Raw genomic sequence first — 16,659 nt, forward strand, 5'->3', positions numbered from 1 at the left:
AGAGATTAGGTGTAACAGCAATCTCCCATCTGTGTTGTTGTACCATGTATTTGGCAAGGCAAATGCCGGAAGTTGGTCACATTTCATTTGAAACACGTGCATTTTTTCTGTTGGAAGTACATAAAAAATGTGTGATTGACTGTAAAAGCTAATTGTAAAAGTCATTTGGTTAAAATGATCACAGTAATGGGTGCGTAAAGCTAGTTTTACGCCAAGCCTCTAATTTCTTTATATAGATATGCTCTTATTTTGACGAGCACAGCCGGATGTGAATCTGCCCTTTCTTTTTGAACTTGCTAGTTATCCCCCTTCCATGTATTGCACCTCCACGGCATGCAAATTACGGAGCAGATGAGACAAGGCGTCGCAGATTTGCTAACGCTTCACAAGGCACCGCGCTGCGAGAGGACAGCATTTGCTGGTTACTTTGAGGGCCTGTGAAAAAAAGATTTGCAGCTTTTTTTACTCAGCATCACTGTACTTTCAGTCCTTTGGCTGGGACCGCAACTTTATCATAATTAATTCCGGGATAGGCGGCAGAGAAGTGTCGCTCATTGTCCCGGGACCAGAGGAGTGAGGACATTTTTTCGCGACAGTGACCGGGGCCAGCTGAGAGCTGCCCAGCGGCGCCGTTGGAAGTTCACCCTCACCGCGGAGAGGCTTCCGCGGCTGGCTTCCGCGCACTGATGGACTCGACGTGGTGAAATTCGGAATAGCTTATCTCCCATCACTTGTCGTCGGTAAGAACGCAGTGTCATTTGTCTTCTCTTTTTACATTGACTTATTTTGCAACTTTCAGTAAGCAATGTTATCTTGTTCTTATTGTATGATGGAGAACACTTGAAACCCCAAATTTACACAATTCTTATAAGACTGGTTCATAATTTCCATGTGTAATTGATATAAAACAGAGCTTGAACTTGACAGGTAACCTTGAGCTCACCTGGTTGCTTATCCACAAGACTGGTGTGTCTTTTCACTGTCGTTTATTTCCACACTTAGGGAATCCATTCCTCTCTCGTCCCTCATGTATATAGGCGTGTCTTATTTGCTTTAACAAGAAGCTTCTCTGGTACCCAGCATCTACCATATCACGACCATCAGAAAACATGCAATGCCAAAATTGACTCTATATCTACTGTAATTGAGGCCACAGTACTTTTCATTCCAACTTAGTATGACTGAATGTTTTAGAAAGTAAATGAAGTCTTATGAATATTACACTATTTTGACTTATTCCATGTTTTGCCGTGAATGGTGCATATCCAGGACTTAATTTTTTGTTTGTGTATGTTAGGATTTTTCATTTTTTCCCTTCAACTGTGAGTTTATAGTGAAGTTAGTGAGAACACTCCATTTAATAACCTATGGATCCAAACTGATATAGTCCAGCCTTGAGGCCTGCGCTCTACTAATACGACTTGGTCTAGCTTGGTTTCAAATAGAGCTGCAACAATTAATCAGGGATTAATCGAGTATCCAATTAATTGGAAACTGCGTTAGCCTTCCACATGTAAATATTCTCTGATTTCAGCCTCTCGAATGTGAATATATTTTTTTTTTATTTCCGTAGTCATCCACGAAACCAGACCTATTATCTTTGTGTTTTGGGCAAAACAAGCAAACAGCTTTGACTCTGGAAAAAAGTGATCAACATTTTTGTCTTTTTTTCTGATATGTTACATAACAAACAACACATGATTATAATTCTGCTGCCTCTTGGCATAATATAAAGATTGAATTAAAAACTGATCGGGTTCATCTCGGGCAGTGTTGTCCAAGGGCTACAAAAAAAGATTAAAGCAATTAGGAAAACACATTTGTTCTTTAATATTTCAACTTCTACTAAAATGTTATTATTAATATTGTATATTTTTTTCTAGTAATATTTTGACTTTTTCTTATTGGTACTTTCTTCTTATAAACGTTTTCCTCAAAATTATGACTTCATTCCTGTGTTTTTTTTTTAACTTTATTCTTGTAACATTATAAAACTCCACCCCCAACAAAAAATATGTTGCGTTATTTGTTTCTGATAATATTACAACTTTAACAAATAACAGATTTTTGCTTTAAAATCAAACTTAATTTTTGCAGCTTTTTTCTTTTCAGAACTTTTCATGTTAAATTCTATTATTAGAATGTGCCGTGGACCAAAATTAACACCCTGGCCGCTGCTTGTACACCACTAGTCTAGGGCCCAACTAAGTACTCGATTAAATGAGACAACAAGCTTCAGGTTAATCTACCTTGGCCTAGTTGAAAATGTTGAACTCAAAGGCCATTAACAACCAACCACGGAGAGTGACACCCTCCTGAAGTTGACATTTGGGTATCAGATGGCCTAACAGTGGTTACCAGGGGGAGAAACATTTTCAGCATTTGCTTTGCAATTTGTAATGTACAGCTTAGCGAAATGAAATGTATTTCTTGAAGTAAAACAAGTGCAACAGAGTTTGTTCCAGGCTGATGTCAGAAGTATCATCAAATTAGAATTTCTTTGGAGTGAATCACTCTTGCTCTCGCACATTCAATAGCGTAGTGGTGGCATTGACCCCTGCAGGGTTAGCCACATCACTTCCATTACTGCAGATGAAAAAGCGACCCTCAGTCCCTCAGTAGCCTAATTGGCTCTTGGGATCACTGCACGGTGCTCTGGCATGCAACTATGGAGCGCGCACGTGTGCATAAAAAAGGCACAAAAATGCACTCACATTTATGCACAGTCAAGCAATAGAGCAGAGGAAGGAGGGGTGTGAGTGTATGTGACTGAAATGAAACCGTGCCTGGCTGAATGCAACAAGTAACGCTGTCTCAGACTCCCTACTCGTTTCTGCCTGCGAGCAAAAGCAGTTGGACTTGATGTATTAGTGGCCGCACGCGACCGTTGGCTGTTGACCTTCAAGGGACTCGGGGGCGAAGGATGACTGCTGCCTAGAGGGGCTATGTTTTGCAGCAACGCATGCCTGTGTAATTGTCAGACATTTGGGAGAGAGTCAAAGAGCTGAGATTAAAAAAAAAAAAAAAGAAGACGAATAAAATAGTCAAGAAGCTGCTTGTACTGGACTCAATGCTTCAGGCACCAAAAATGGTTGCAGAGCACAAACCTTTCATTAATATTCAATTTATGTTCACCTGCAGTTGGTAGAAGTAAAAATATGGAATGACAGCACTCTCTGCGTGATGTGCAAAATGTGCAATTGAGAAAGGGGCACAGACGGCCATTTCAAAGAAGAATAACGATTATTTAGGAAAAATAACTTTGGTTTCCTCTGCTTGTGCTGACTGTTACACACGTTATCTTGCATTTCTGTTCAGGTCTTAAACATGTTAGGGCTGTCCTAAAACAAGCAGGAGGGACGTAAAGAGTTGTTATTTTTACACGTTCTAACACGAGCTGTCCAGCTTTTTACCCAACATTCCTCCTGAATTGGTGTCTTGTGTTTGTGTCTGGCGGGACAGTGCCTGTTTTTCCATTTATTAGTGAGCTGCTAGGAAGGACATTTGTGATTAAATACATTAAGAGCACAGTTGGACTCACACAGTATCAATAACATGAGAATGAAAACTGCAAAATGAAAGCAACATGTACAGGAAAAAAAAATGCACAGATTTTGGACATAAACTGAAAAACACTCTAACCAAGCCACACACTAACTGAGGCACAAGTATTGCAAGTGAAGAATCACAAAAAAGCAGCAAGTGGCTGTCGTGAAAGCCCGGCAAAGCCTCCCGATGAGGAAACTTGGTGATGACCACAGGCTCCAGATTCAAATCAGTCATTGACGACTAATTGTTTTTATCCAGACGTGAAAGATTATAGTTGATTTACAATGATGGCATATTTCCAAATGTTCTTCAGCTCCTGTAAATTTATGTTACATGAACTTGCTATAATTTCTTAAATAAAAACTCAAATCTTATGTCTAGTTTGAATTCTTTTGATTCCAATGTGGTGGTCTACAGAGTCAAAATCATAAAAACTATTCACTGTCCAAGTGCTTCTGTACGAAACTGCATTTATGGAGGAATCATAAGACGATCATTGCCAGTACCCTGTGGCCGTTCTGACTGGCTGTGGTTGCCCTGCTGAAACAAGCAATTGAAGTTATGAAGAACAGATGAACCCTGAAGGGAATGGAGACCATCATCTAGAACATTGCACCTAAAAGTAGAACCTCACACTTCTTTTTTTTAATTACTGCAAAGAGTAATGAATGTTTGCTTGCTTTTGCGGAACTAAAGCCCACTGACAGAAAACAGAATCACATTGACATCCAACTCCCCCATTGATTAAGATTCTATATTGGTTTCTAGCTCATGTTTGTGCTGATACTACTAAATGTCCACATGACTTCTGACATTCAAGGTCTTTACAACACCAATACAACACCACTGCTAGTTTGATTTTGAAGACAATTTGCAATAAGAGTCACTATTGTAATTATTTAATATGCCTCATACACATATTTAAAACATTTTAATTCATACAATGCATAGGTACTCACAATTAATGAATGATAAAGCCAAAAAATGTGAATTGGGACAAATCAAAGTGAGTCCACATTTTTGATTGTCCTACCTCGCTGGTCACATCCTCGCAGCAGTGTTGTTTGAGTTTTCTTCTTCTGTGACCTCCGTGGCAGAAGTTCCACATCTTCTGGATGATGGCACAACTCACTGAGGAGGAACAATGAACAACATTCATAACGGCTAAATTTTAATAATAATTTACAAAATAATACATGGCATGAGCATATTGATAAACCATTGCAAGGTAAAACATTGCAATAGTTTGGTATATTGATATTTCATCAGACCACTGGTATGTAGTAGGCCTATCTCCTTTGGCGGCATGATGACACAGCTGAATTCATACTGTATGACGACGATGCCCACAATGTGCACACAATTCTGTACTGCCTACATTGAGATTTGTGTATAGCGTGGTGTTCACCTGCAAAGTGTGATGCATCTGTGGAAGGGTGAAGGGTGAAGGGTGTTATGCCATCAGTGAAGATCACATGTTTTGTGGTGCCCTTGTCCTTTCAACAATGAGCTGTGTTGTTTTGCAGAGATTTGTTCAAAATTACACATTCAGTTATTCCAATTTGGTTGGGGCCCTGAAGCCATGGTTTAGGATGGATGGCAGTACCAAGCAATTCGGGGTCAAAATATTTACTCTGATACCCCTGAAGGCAATGGTCGTTGGTCTAAGGCAAACAGTAAGTGAAATCAGTCATAATGGTGGGTAAAATTAAGCAGAAATGTGTTATTTATGGGTCTGTATGTAGAGAGATCTTGCAAGGCTGTGATGCGTTTTTTTTAAAAGATATTTTCTAATATTTGTAGTGGTCTTGTTGGAATTCATTTGTCATTGAGTAATGAGTTGCTTTGCGCACATGCATGAGAGGAGCTCTCACGAGGCTTCGGCGGCCCTGCTAATTGAATCTTCTGAACAGCAAAGTGATGCATATTTGAATGTTGAATGCGGAGCTGCATTGTGGAAGACTAGTACCGGAAGAAGCTTTATCAAACACAGTTGTGATGTGGTGTCCCATGCAACATTGATTATATTGGGCATATGAAATTAAAACACTTTTGAAGAAGTCAGTGTGAAGTACAGATGGAAAAATGTGAGGCTGTGCTTCCGTATCTGTGTTCTGCTGTGTTATTTATAGTCAGATAACATCTATACAGTCCGAGTTTCATTTTATGTTTAGGTGCGAATCTTGGCTACACACACCACGGACAAAAATAGTGATAAAACTTTGACCTTGGTTTTTGGACGTCAGACTGCTGTGTTTAATTTAATTTCTCAAAAAAAAAAAACAAAAATTGTTTATTCCGATTGTAAACTGGCCCAATAACACACGGAAGTGTTGTACCGATACAACTTTTTCACTTCCGATATGATTCCTGTGCTGCAGCCCTGCATATCCATATCAATCTGATCTCAGCATGACTCATACTTTTAATAATTGCTTAGTAAAGTGGAAAGTGAGAAAATTTTCAAACCAAAAATTTTCAACAGAAAACAGAAGATTTTCAAACAGAAAATCTACTCGTAAATGAGTAGTTTTGCAGAGATTGACATGCGGAAAGGAATGTTTGTGTGTGGAAAGGCTGTTTTTCTACCCTATGTGGCCTGGGACTCAAAAGGTTTGCCCACTCCTGATTTCAAGAACTATTTTTATTTCATTTAACTTCTGTCTGCCCACCAACAAGCCTTGCCATCCAGTCTGGATTGTAGGGGCTGTGATTCATCAACTTATTGGAGAAGTGATTGCATTAAATTTTATTTTACATGTTTAAAATGCATCTAATGTGTAATCTAACAGTGTCAGTCAAGTGACTTGAAAAGCTTATAAATAGTGCAAAAGTTATTCTGATTTCAATCCTAAGAAAACTAAATCACAACAAAACAGCCATTGTACACAGGCTGTAAAGTGCACCAGGCACAATGACAAGGTTTATCCACTGTAAGGTCAAAAAGTGCCAAGTAAACAGCTCACTAGTGGTGGCAAATGTAGCAAAGTTGAACCATGGACCAGGACATTATTGTCCTGCTTTTAAGGGTAGGAATATATTCCAGTATTTGTAATGGTAATGTAATGGTTTAATTCATCTTGAACATGTGGAGTTGTTTGACAGAGATGCAAATATAAGCTGCTGTGACTGGAAATAACACGTGAGCAAAGTTCATTTGAAAACTATCTCCTTGGACCATCGACATGTGATACTGCTGAGAGCATAAACAAATTAACCAAAGCAGGAGAAAATGTTGTTTTATGATGGTTTAACAGAGTTTAGATGAATTTTGCTCTCTCAGATCTTGTCTTGCTCAAAAAGAATGTACTGTAGATGGAAATGCACTGTACAATTACAGTGCTTGAGTCTTTTTTTTCTGTATTTTGCTCCCAGGTTGTCTTTGGAGAGGAAACTGATTCCTTGTCACAGTCTGAGGAATTAACAGTTTAATCACACAAGCATGTTTTCATCCTCCGAGGTGAATCGTAAATGACAGGGTTATTTCTTCAGTTGCCTGCTATTGTTGACACAAATTATGTTTGATTTCCGAATGAGGTGTCTCATGTTTATCCGAAAGCATTCTCTCAATTATTCGTGTCCAACATTTTTGCTGAGCTTCATTGTCTGCGTCGTGTCTGGAAAGTGACCTTGGAATAAATCAAATGTGGCAAGGGTGTTGGTATTGGGGGGATGCAGAAAGGTGCTCAATGATGAAAGAGCTCCTCATAACGTATGTGCAATGAAGATTATTTGTTGTTTTAAATATTACAAGCGTTACTTCCACAATTTGTATGTGACGTCACATATGGTTGCTGTTGTCACATGACAACAGCAGTAGTTAGGGGCGAAAATGCTGCATGTATGTGCTGTTCTTGCATATGGAAATAATTCAAATCGGGATTTCAGGAGAAGATAGTGTTACAGAACAAGGTCCATAACATATTCAAAGAGGACACAGGGGACAAAATGACACATCCTGATGCACCGACTCAAACAAACAAAAAGAGTGTGAGCTGAACAAGCCAATCCAGAACTGTCTTGTCACCTCACTGTTACCCATAACCCCTTAACAAAGGATAGCTTGCTTGGGACTACATGATGGTGCTCTGTAGATTACATCCATCCAAGATTGTGATTTACTGGCGATAGAGAGAAATAATTCGTTAATAGACATTACAAAAACTAAATAGCATACTACATCATGTTTATGGCCTTGCATTTATGAACCCTAAACGTAGATCAGCCGACTAGAAATAAAGCAAATATTTCTTTAATACGATTTAGAGTTTTGAGTCTTCAAACTGAATTTTTTTTAAAAGTTTTTTCCATATTTTTAACTCACATTACCACCGTAAAAGCTAGCCACACGTTTGACAGTTACGTTAATCTTATTGATTTGTGCTATGTTAAATGTACCTTGTCTTGGGTCTTCCGCCCGGCCAAGTGGTTAGCATGTTGGCCACACAGTAAGGAGATCGGGAAGAGCTGGGTTAGAACCTCTACTTGGGCATCTCTGTGTTGACTTTGCATGCTTTCCCCATGCATGTGTGGGTTTTCTCCGGGTACTCTTGTTTCCTCACACATTACAAAAACATGCATGTTAGGTTAATTGCGGACTCGTGTGTGATCGTAAATTTCCATAATAATGCATTTGATGCAGATTTGATGCAGACTGATTTGGTGTAACAACGCAGATAGATTTCATGTATTTTCACCTGCTACATTTATTGTATCTGACGCAGAAGACAAGCTATCACCCTTGTTTGATTGCCTTGTTTTCAACTATTTCATGTCTTCATGCAACACACCATGCACACAATTGGAGCAAATCATTCCAGCAACATGCTTTGTTATTCGCCTTAATCTGTTGAACATTGTAGAGAGATACTGAGTATGTATGTGCTCATATTCATTGAACCCCACCGTCCCCATGGTAAATGGTACATGTTGAATACTGAAAGTGCACAAACAAACATAGTAGCAATTGATGTGAAATGAAAAGGGGGACAGATTTAATAAGTTTTGCTTCTTCCTACTCCCTTTTGAACATGTGCAGTTGTGAATTGTAATATGTGTTGGGCATGTTCAAAATAAAAATAAACCATGACCACCAGTCATCGGAAGTGATGCAGACGTGGTTGCAACCCAATATAAAATTATAAATACTAAGAGTGAAACACACTAACCCACAGGGATATGCATTGTTGTCTTGATACAATGTCTCTAATGCCTTATTACTTTCAAATAATGTGGAAGTTATTTATAGAATCAGATTCCTTGCTCTCCAAAGCATGTGCTTTCTTGGGCCTGCTAGCATGAAGGATTTCAGATACTCAGCTTTGTGAAGAACAGCTGTGCCTTCCCACCTTCCCATCAGTTGCGTACTCGTGATTGAAGTTATCACACGGCCAGTTCACGAGAATGATTCAGCCTTTGATCTGCTGTCACTTAAATCAGATTAATGAGACACATTTCATTGATGGAGCAGTGCGGCACATGCCATGTTTTGTGGTGCTGTCCATTCAGTCCACTTGAAAGATAACTGGCTGAACATTTCTCATATATGGTATTTTTGATCGAGACATGATATGGCATTTGAACAGAGTAGCTCTGTGTGAGTCATATAATGCATAGCATAGAGAGGGCCAAACATTGAGTCATAAGAAAGAGATGCCGCCTTTGTGTTGTCGCTCAGCATCGAAACAGACATATCAGTAAGTTTCTGAAAAAGGGTATTATTGGAATTTTCTGTGTCATTTTGCTTCACTGAGCAACAAATATCACCAACATCTACCAAGTTAAAAGCATCACAAATATGCATGCAATAATGCTGCCTGTTAAGCTTAAATGTAGTAGGATTGTGTTTGTACTTTGCTTTCGCTAGCCGAGATCTCACAAAGAGCTTCTAAAATCGTCATAAATGTAACATTATAGATAGACAGACAGGCAGACAGACAGACAGATTGATAAACAGCACTCTTGAGTACTGCAAGACAGATGCGCAAAGATGCAACAATGAGACAGCATTAAAGACAACTGAAGACAGCTGTACCGGGCTTAGCGTTTATATATTCATGACTCCTCCGTGCTTTTTACAGTTGTGTTTACACTAGTCTGTGTCTTTGTTACATATCACAGTCACATTTCAGCAGAGTTGAGCAAATTGCACCACAATTCGGAGAGTGGACCTACCTCCAGTTGAAGCAATCTTTGTCCATTTGTTCGGCGTTCGCCAGGGTTTAATGATCACACTTGATCCAATGAACCAAGCAAACTGCACCAGAGTTTTACCAAACAAAGTGTGATGAAACAGGCTACTTGTGTGATGCACCAGATGAGAAATCAAAGAAAATGCTGCAGACATTTTGTTATTATTCACAGACAACTATAACCTTGCAGCGGAATGTTATTCTGGACAACTTGAAACTGTATGAATTTAATATTATTTTCCCCCTCTCCTCTCCCCACCCACTTTTTTTTTCATTACAGGTATCACAGACCATCATGTTGCCCTGTGTCATTTTGGTCAGCGTGTTTTTAAAGGCGATCCGATGCCAAGATTCTCATCCCTTACAGCCGTCGACCTCCATTAGCGAGTCTTGCGACTCTTTGTGCTCCTGCGAAGCAAAGGACGGTATCCTCTACATTAACTGCGAGCAGAGAAACCTCAGCAGCATCTCCCAAATTAAAATCCCTTCAGATGTGCCCTTCCACCTAAACCTTTATAAAAATGACTTAGTTGAGCTTCGCACTGAGGAAATGGAAGGGCTCAAAAATGCCCTTTCGTTGCACATCGGAGGTAATAGCATACAAGAATTAGAACCAGGAGTTTTTAGCACTCTTGGTTCTTTGAAAAAACTCCACATCAATAGAAATTTCCTTGTCACACTCAAAGAGGACACTTTTCAAGGCCTGGTGAATTTGGAGTTTCTCCAAGCCGACACAAATTTCATTCGGGTCATCGAGCCTGGAGCCTTTAACAAACTGATCCGCCTCAAGGTCCTAATCCTCAATGATAATTCCATGGAGTTTTTACCAAACAACATTTTCCGTTTTGTGCCTCTCACCCACCTGGACCTACGTGGCAATAAGCTCCAGACTCTGCCTTATGTTGGCTTTCTAGAGCACATTGGTCGGATTATGGAACTACTATTGGAGGACAATGACTGGGTGTGTGACTGTGAAATTTTGCATTTAAAAATCTGGATGGAGAACATGAGGGGCCAATCTGCAATTGGAGAGGTGATCTGCAACTCACCACACAATCTCAAGGGCACCATCTTAGCTAAAGTAAAGCGGGAAATTCTCTGTCCATCCCACGCAGATATCAATTTAGAGGAACCCTCTAAGTCATTGGATATGGTTGTTACGCCCTCATCCAAGGGGGCGCAGATTCCCAAGTTAACTGATGCCAAAGACGACGCCAAGGAACCAACACCGTCTCACGTTCCGGGTAGTCCTTGTGTAGAGCATTGTTCTTGCCACAATCACCCTGTGGCAGGGTTTTTGATGCATTGTCAAGATAGAGGAATTCAAAAGGTTTCAGATATCGGAATACTTCAGCAAAGCCCCACTAAAATGGTCATGACAGGAAATATGATTCAGAGACTGTACAGGTATGATTTTGTTACATATGATGGGCTGGAATTGCTCAATTTGGCAAATAATAGGATTGATTATATTGACAATGAGACATTCCTCAGCTTAAGCAGTTTGAGGAAACTGCATTTGAACGGTAACCGAATTGAAAAACTTTACCCCACAATGTTTGTGGGTCTCCACAACCTCGAATTCTTGTATCTGGAATATAACCTTATCAAGGACATTGCTCCAGGCACATTTAATCCCCTGCCAAACCTTAATCTGTTATCATTAAACAACAACCTGCTCAGCTCTCTTCCTGCACAGATATTTCGCAATGCACCCCTCACCAAATTAAATCTGAGGAAAAATCTGTTTATGCACCTGCCAGTGAGCAACGTGCTTGATCAACTCGACTCATTAGAGCAGATTTATTTTGAGGACAACCCGTGGGACTGCAGCTGTGACTTGTTCAGCCTCAAACAGTGGGTGGAAAAACTGAGAAAAGACACTGTAGTGGGCTCCATTTTGTGTCACACCCCAAAGAAAGTGATGCAGGCTGATCTTAGGAGCTTACGTCACGAAGTGCTCTGCACAGGTTTGGGAACCCACTCTTTGGCTCCAGATGGAGAGGAAAGCGTGACTGCTACACTGGGCCCCGACGGCTCTGGCAGAGGCTTACTCAGCTCCCTCACAGAAACCGTCCCACTCTCCGTGCTCATCCTTAGTCTTCTTGTTTTAGTCTTAATGATAATCTTTTGCTCAGCTGGACTGGTTGTTTTTGTTGTGCATCGGCGGCGCCGCAGAGCAAAAAGAAAAACAGCAGGAGAGCATCCGAGAGAAAACAGCAGCAACAGCCCCATACACTTACATTATAGCATGTATGGGCAGAAAACAACGCACCACACTCTGACACAAAGACCTGGATCTGCTACCTTGTACGAGGAGAGGTCGCATAGCCCCATTGTGCAGATCTGTCGAAACCCAACGTACTGTTCTCAGCAAAAGGAGCACGACGCAGATCTGGATTATAGCCTAGACCACCCGAGCTCCAAGAATCATGTTTGTCGGAGCATCATGGAGAAGGAGAACACCTCCCCTCTTACAGGCAATCCGGGCTCAAAGTTCAAACCAATGGCAGGGGAGAGCCCGGCTGAGTTTCTTACACTTGGGGACCCTAACTCCTTGTACAGGAATATTCTGGAGCGGGAAAAGGAGCTGCAACAGCTAGGAATTACGGAGTACCTGCGGAAAAACATGGCCCAGCTTCAGCCTGCTGTAGAAATGCAAGTCCCACGGCACCAGGAGGAGTTAAAGCTAATGGAGACAATTATGTACTCCCGGCCGCGCAAGGTCATGCTTGAGCAAACTAAGAATGAGTACTTTGAACTCAAGGCCAATTTACATACTGAGCCAGACTACTTGGAGATTGTAGAGCATCAAGCTGCGTATAACTGAGCTTCGGCAGAACGAGAAATCATATGTGACGTTTTGATGCAAGTGCCTTGTCCTCTTTGCCCTCTTGTATTTTCCACAGTGTGAAATAGCTGTAATGGGCACGTCACTTTAAGTCTAATTGTAGCACAGAATGTAACTGCTCGGTTTATTTTGTCATTTGACAGCCACATTATGTAGCCACTGGAAGGTGTGACTTTTGGCCAAATGTAACACAAAGAGGCTATTTTTTTAACCCATGCAGTATCCATGGCTGCCAAATGAATCGATTAATAAAGACTCCGCCCTCTGCCAACCCCCACCCATCCTGTCAGGATAAAGCAGATGTTTGGAAAAATAGTGAATCTGAATCACCACTTGACCTAGAATTGCTGTTTAATCAGTCTATCCTCACTCCGGGTTTGACCTGATTACACCCTCTGTCAGCATAAGCCAGCTGGATTGCTGGAACCGGAATGCTCATTGTGCCATGGGCCAGACGGTGTATGTTGGGTGGGGGGGCTTACAGGTCAGCAAAATATCAACTGTACATCAGAAAAACAGAAGCATGGGGTTTTGTGCTTTTTCTTGTCAGAGCTTTTAAATGCAATCACAGAACATGTATTTATTTTTATACAAATGTACAATATGAGATAGAGGGGAATTCTTTGTCGAAATGAATAAATATAACACTTATACAGTACATAACCATTGTCTTGTAGAATGCATTGCACTGACAGATGCCACAATATGGTGCATGACAATCAACTTGACCCTGCTCCAACTCATTCTTTCATCCTCAAACCGTGAAAAATAGCCCCGGTTATGTATGATCTGAACGTATGTTGGGAACTGGACTGTGTTTGATTTACCTGATAAAGCATTTCCCATTTGTCATTGACTGACTATCCCAACTTGGACATTGTTCAGGATTTATACCCCAAACACCCTCTGTGCCCCTTATAAACATCAATACAGTCCATGTAAGCACACACTCTGTAGCTTTTCTACCTAATTAGATTGAATTATTTATTCTGTACATCTTGTAAATAGCCATGTTGCACTCTATCTTTTGGTTTTGTGTGCCTTCAGTGCTGTACAAAACATAATCAGAAGTTGTAATTGATGAACAGAAAATAAAGAATACGACAAACATGGACAATGCATATTTTTATATACAGAGTGATTGAAAAATAATTCCCTATTTTAAAATACGTAGAATTGATTTATGGACTATTATTTGTGCAATAAACTGAGATGACAGGGAAGCGTTTAGCATGAGGTTATAGTATACTTAAATAAATGTATTTATCTATATTATTTATCTGCAGTATATCAGTGGTGCACACACATTTTCAGCATGTAAGTTACTCTTACTACTTACTACTCGTACTATAAAACAGGAAAACTTTGTACATTCAGACCTGATCAAACTCTTAACACCACTTGAAAAATTGCTACAACATGGATTTTGTACATTTGGATATTTGGAAATGAAAAATGATGATGCAAAAGACTGCAGCCAAAGTCAAGGCAACTAATTAAAAAGGTTTCAGTCATGGGCACACTAATAGTTTTCAGTGTAGATAACACACATTTCTACAGTGAAATTCAGGCTGTGGCGCAGCGCCATCAAACTATTGACTTTTTTTGACATATCTGTAAGTAGTTGCTACAGTACATGTACAAATATAGGCATTTTTCCACTGAGGTAGTTTATCCGTAATCTGAAAAATAAAGATCAAAGCTGCATTTCCGTGTGCCCCTTGAGTCATCTTTGCCGCTGAGAGCAGCGAGGTGCTTAATGTCAGCTGACTGATGTCATATGACATCTCCAAAATGACGTTTATGACGTGGGTAACACATTCGACTGACCCACACGACATGATCAACGCAATGGGCACCCCAGACATACAGGCCGATTATAACATGTGTGTATGCGACAACAGTATAAGACATGCATTCATGGTGAGTTTAAGGTTCATCCAAGTCTTTTTGAATTACTGTGTTAATGAGCTTCCAACAACCTGGCAACAAACTTGTCCAAACACTAATTTGGTCATCTCCCTGTCATTGTACTGCTGTTTTCTGTGCGATGGCTCAAGTCTAGTCCTTAATCACACAACAATGGTTGTGGACGGGGGGGCGAGCCAACACATTTTCTATAACAATTGATTCAGCAAAACCTCCCTGCTATAGCAGCACATGAAACCTCACAGTGAGAGATGTGAAACCACACACATACTGTATTTACAGGATTGATGTTTATTTCCCCCTGTGCTTCACACAGAGGCATGAAGGATGTACTGCAGCTCTACAAAAGGTCAGAATTAGAATAGTGTGCTATGGTAGTTATAAAAGCTGCTCAAAGCACAAGCTATGTGAAAATGGTGAACAAAGCACTGTTTTCCATTTTAGGGAGACTGAATGATTTATGGGGCAAAATTATAGGAATAGGTCCAATGTGGAGCACATGTATAAACCCACTAGGGAATTGTTTAAGTAAGTAAGCCTCCAAAAGTTCTTGTTTTTGCCAGTTAGATTTAATCTTAAAACTTTATGGAGAGGACAAGAAAAGGACAGACCTTTTTTGTACTGTTGTTTATCTTTGAACAACCGCTTAAGATATAAAGGAATGCATATAAGCCTTGAAATAAAAGTACATTAATTAAAGGGAAGCTGGTTTGAAATAGCATAATTGTTCTCTTTTGTTTGCTAATTGATCAAGTGGCCTTTGTACTGTGTGTGTATGTGGCCACGGTGCAAGCATATGCTCACTAAATAATGGCCCGGTTGAGCACTGGCATGGATCACAAGGTCTGTTTTCTAACTTCCAGTTGGGCCAAGGATACGATAGAGGCAATATGTCAAGGCAGCAGCTGCACAGATTCTGCAGTTCAAACTCACTACAATTAAATGCATTGTATTTATGTGCTCTTCTTTTCGTTATTCAACTTACTCAAGTGTGACGGGCACTGGCTTCTAACAAGCGCACATGATCCATTTTCACATGCATTACAAACTAGCAGGGCAGAATAAAACATCGGCCAGCCACTGTAACCATTTGTCTGTAGTTGTTTTCTATCACAGCCATCCCACATCCTGTCCTGAAGTTTCCAGTTATGATTAGCTTTCTTTTTTCCACAAAATATTTGCACACATTCACAACAATTTACAAATGATCAAGAACAAATAATGTAATCAGGAAATCCAGAACTGCTAAACTCGGAACTTGGGCTGGGACTAACGATTGTTTTCTTAGTTGATTAATTCGACGCTTGGTGTTTTGATTAATCTCGTAATTGGTTAGGCCCTAGATAGATCAATCAATATGAACCAAACACAGTTAGTGGTTTGGTCCTGGATCATAGTCATGGATGACTAAGGAAATAAAAAAAATATGGCAATCATTCATTCTTCGATTAATTGTACCAACTCTAGTCGGAACCCACAGACTGCATCTAGTCAAGTATTTTGGAATGATTTACTGTGGCAGTATACAGTATATTTCATCGATTAGAGCAGGGGTGTCAAACTCATGCCAGAGAGAGCTAAGACACTTCAGGTTTTCTTTCCAGTCGGTCACTAAAGCAGGTGATTACCTTCAATTTGAGGTAGGGAGCTCATCAATTATATCACCTGTTGGAGAGAAAACATGCAGTGGTTCATCCCTCCATTTACATGTGGTTTAGAGCATACTAAATGAATAATTAAATGAGAAATGCTTACATTGTTTTAAATATAAAGCATCGCTCAATTAATATTACTACAATTAAGTCACCCGCATCTATTTTTGTACATAGTTTTGCATCTATAGGTATATTATATAGCTTCTGTATAGTTATTTTATGTAGCTTTGTATAAAGCAATTTCTTATTGCTTATATTATTATTTAAATTGTTTGATGTTGATCTATTTGTAATTTATTGCTATTATTTACTTACATAGTAACAGGATTTTTTTTACATTTTCTGGTAAGAGTGTTTATATTGTACCGATTTTTTTGTATTTATTTGTAATTTGTGGACCATGTAAATCGGTTGATATGTTGTCTTACAAATTAAATACAATGTCATTCAATTTCTTTTGCATGCATATGTAAGTCGCAGATGC

The 16,659-nt window shown here is 39.8% G+C and overlaps 1 protein-coding gene across 1 annotated transcript; it reads left to right on the forward strand.

The window, feature by feature from the left end:
* Nucleotides 1–338: 338 nt before the first annotated feature.
* On the forward strand, nt 339–13,699 carry slitrk6 (SLIT and NTRK-like family, member 6). Its single transcript, XM_058052034.1, has 2 exons — nt 339–740; nt 10,021–13,699. Exon 2 carries the CDS (start codon nt 10,036–10,038, stop codon nt 12,568–12,570), a length of 2,535 nt encoding a protein of 844 aa, XP_057908017.1. The 5' UTR covers nt 339–740; nt 10,021–10,035; the 3' UTR covers nt 12,571–13,699.
* Nucleotides 13,700–16,659: the final 2,960 nt, after the last annotated feature.

This window comes from Doryrhamphus excisus, chromosome 16 (assembly GCF_030265055.1).
Source record: "Doryrhamphus excisus isolate RoL2022-K1 chromosome 16, RoL_Dexc_1.0, whole genome shotgun sequence".
NCBI lineage: Eukaryota > Metazoa > Chordata > Actinopteri > Syngnathiformes > Syngnathidae > Doryrhamphus > Doryrhamphus excisus.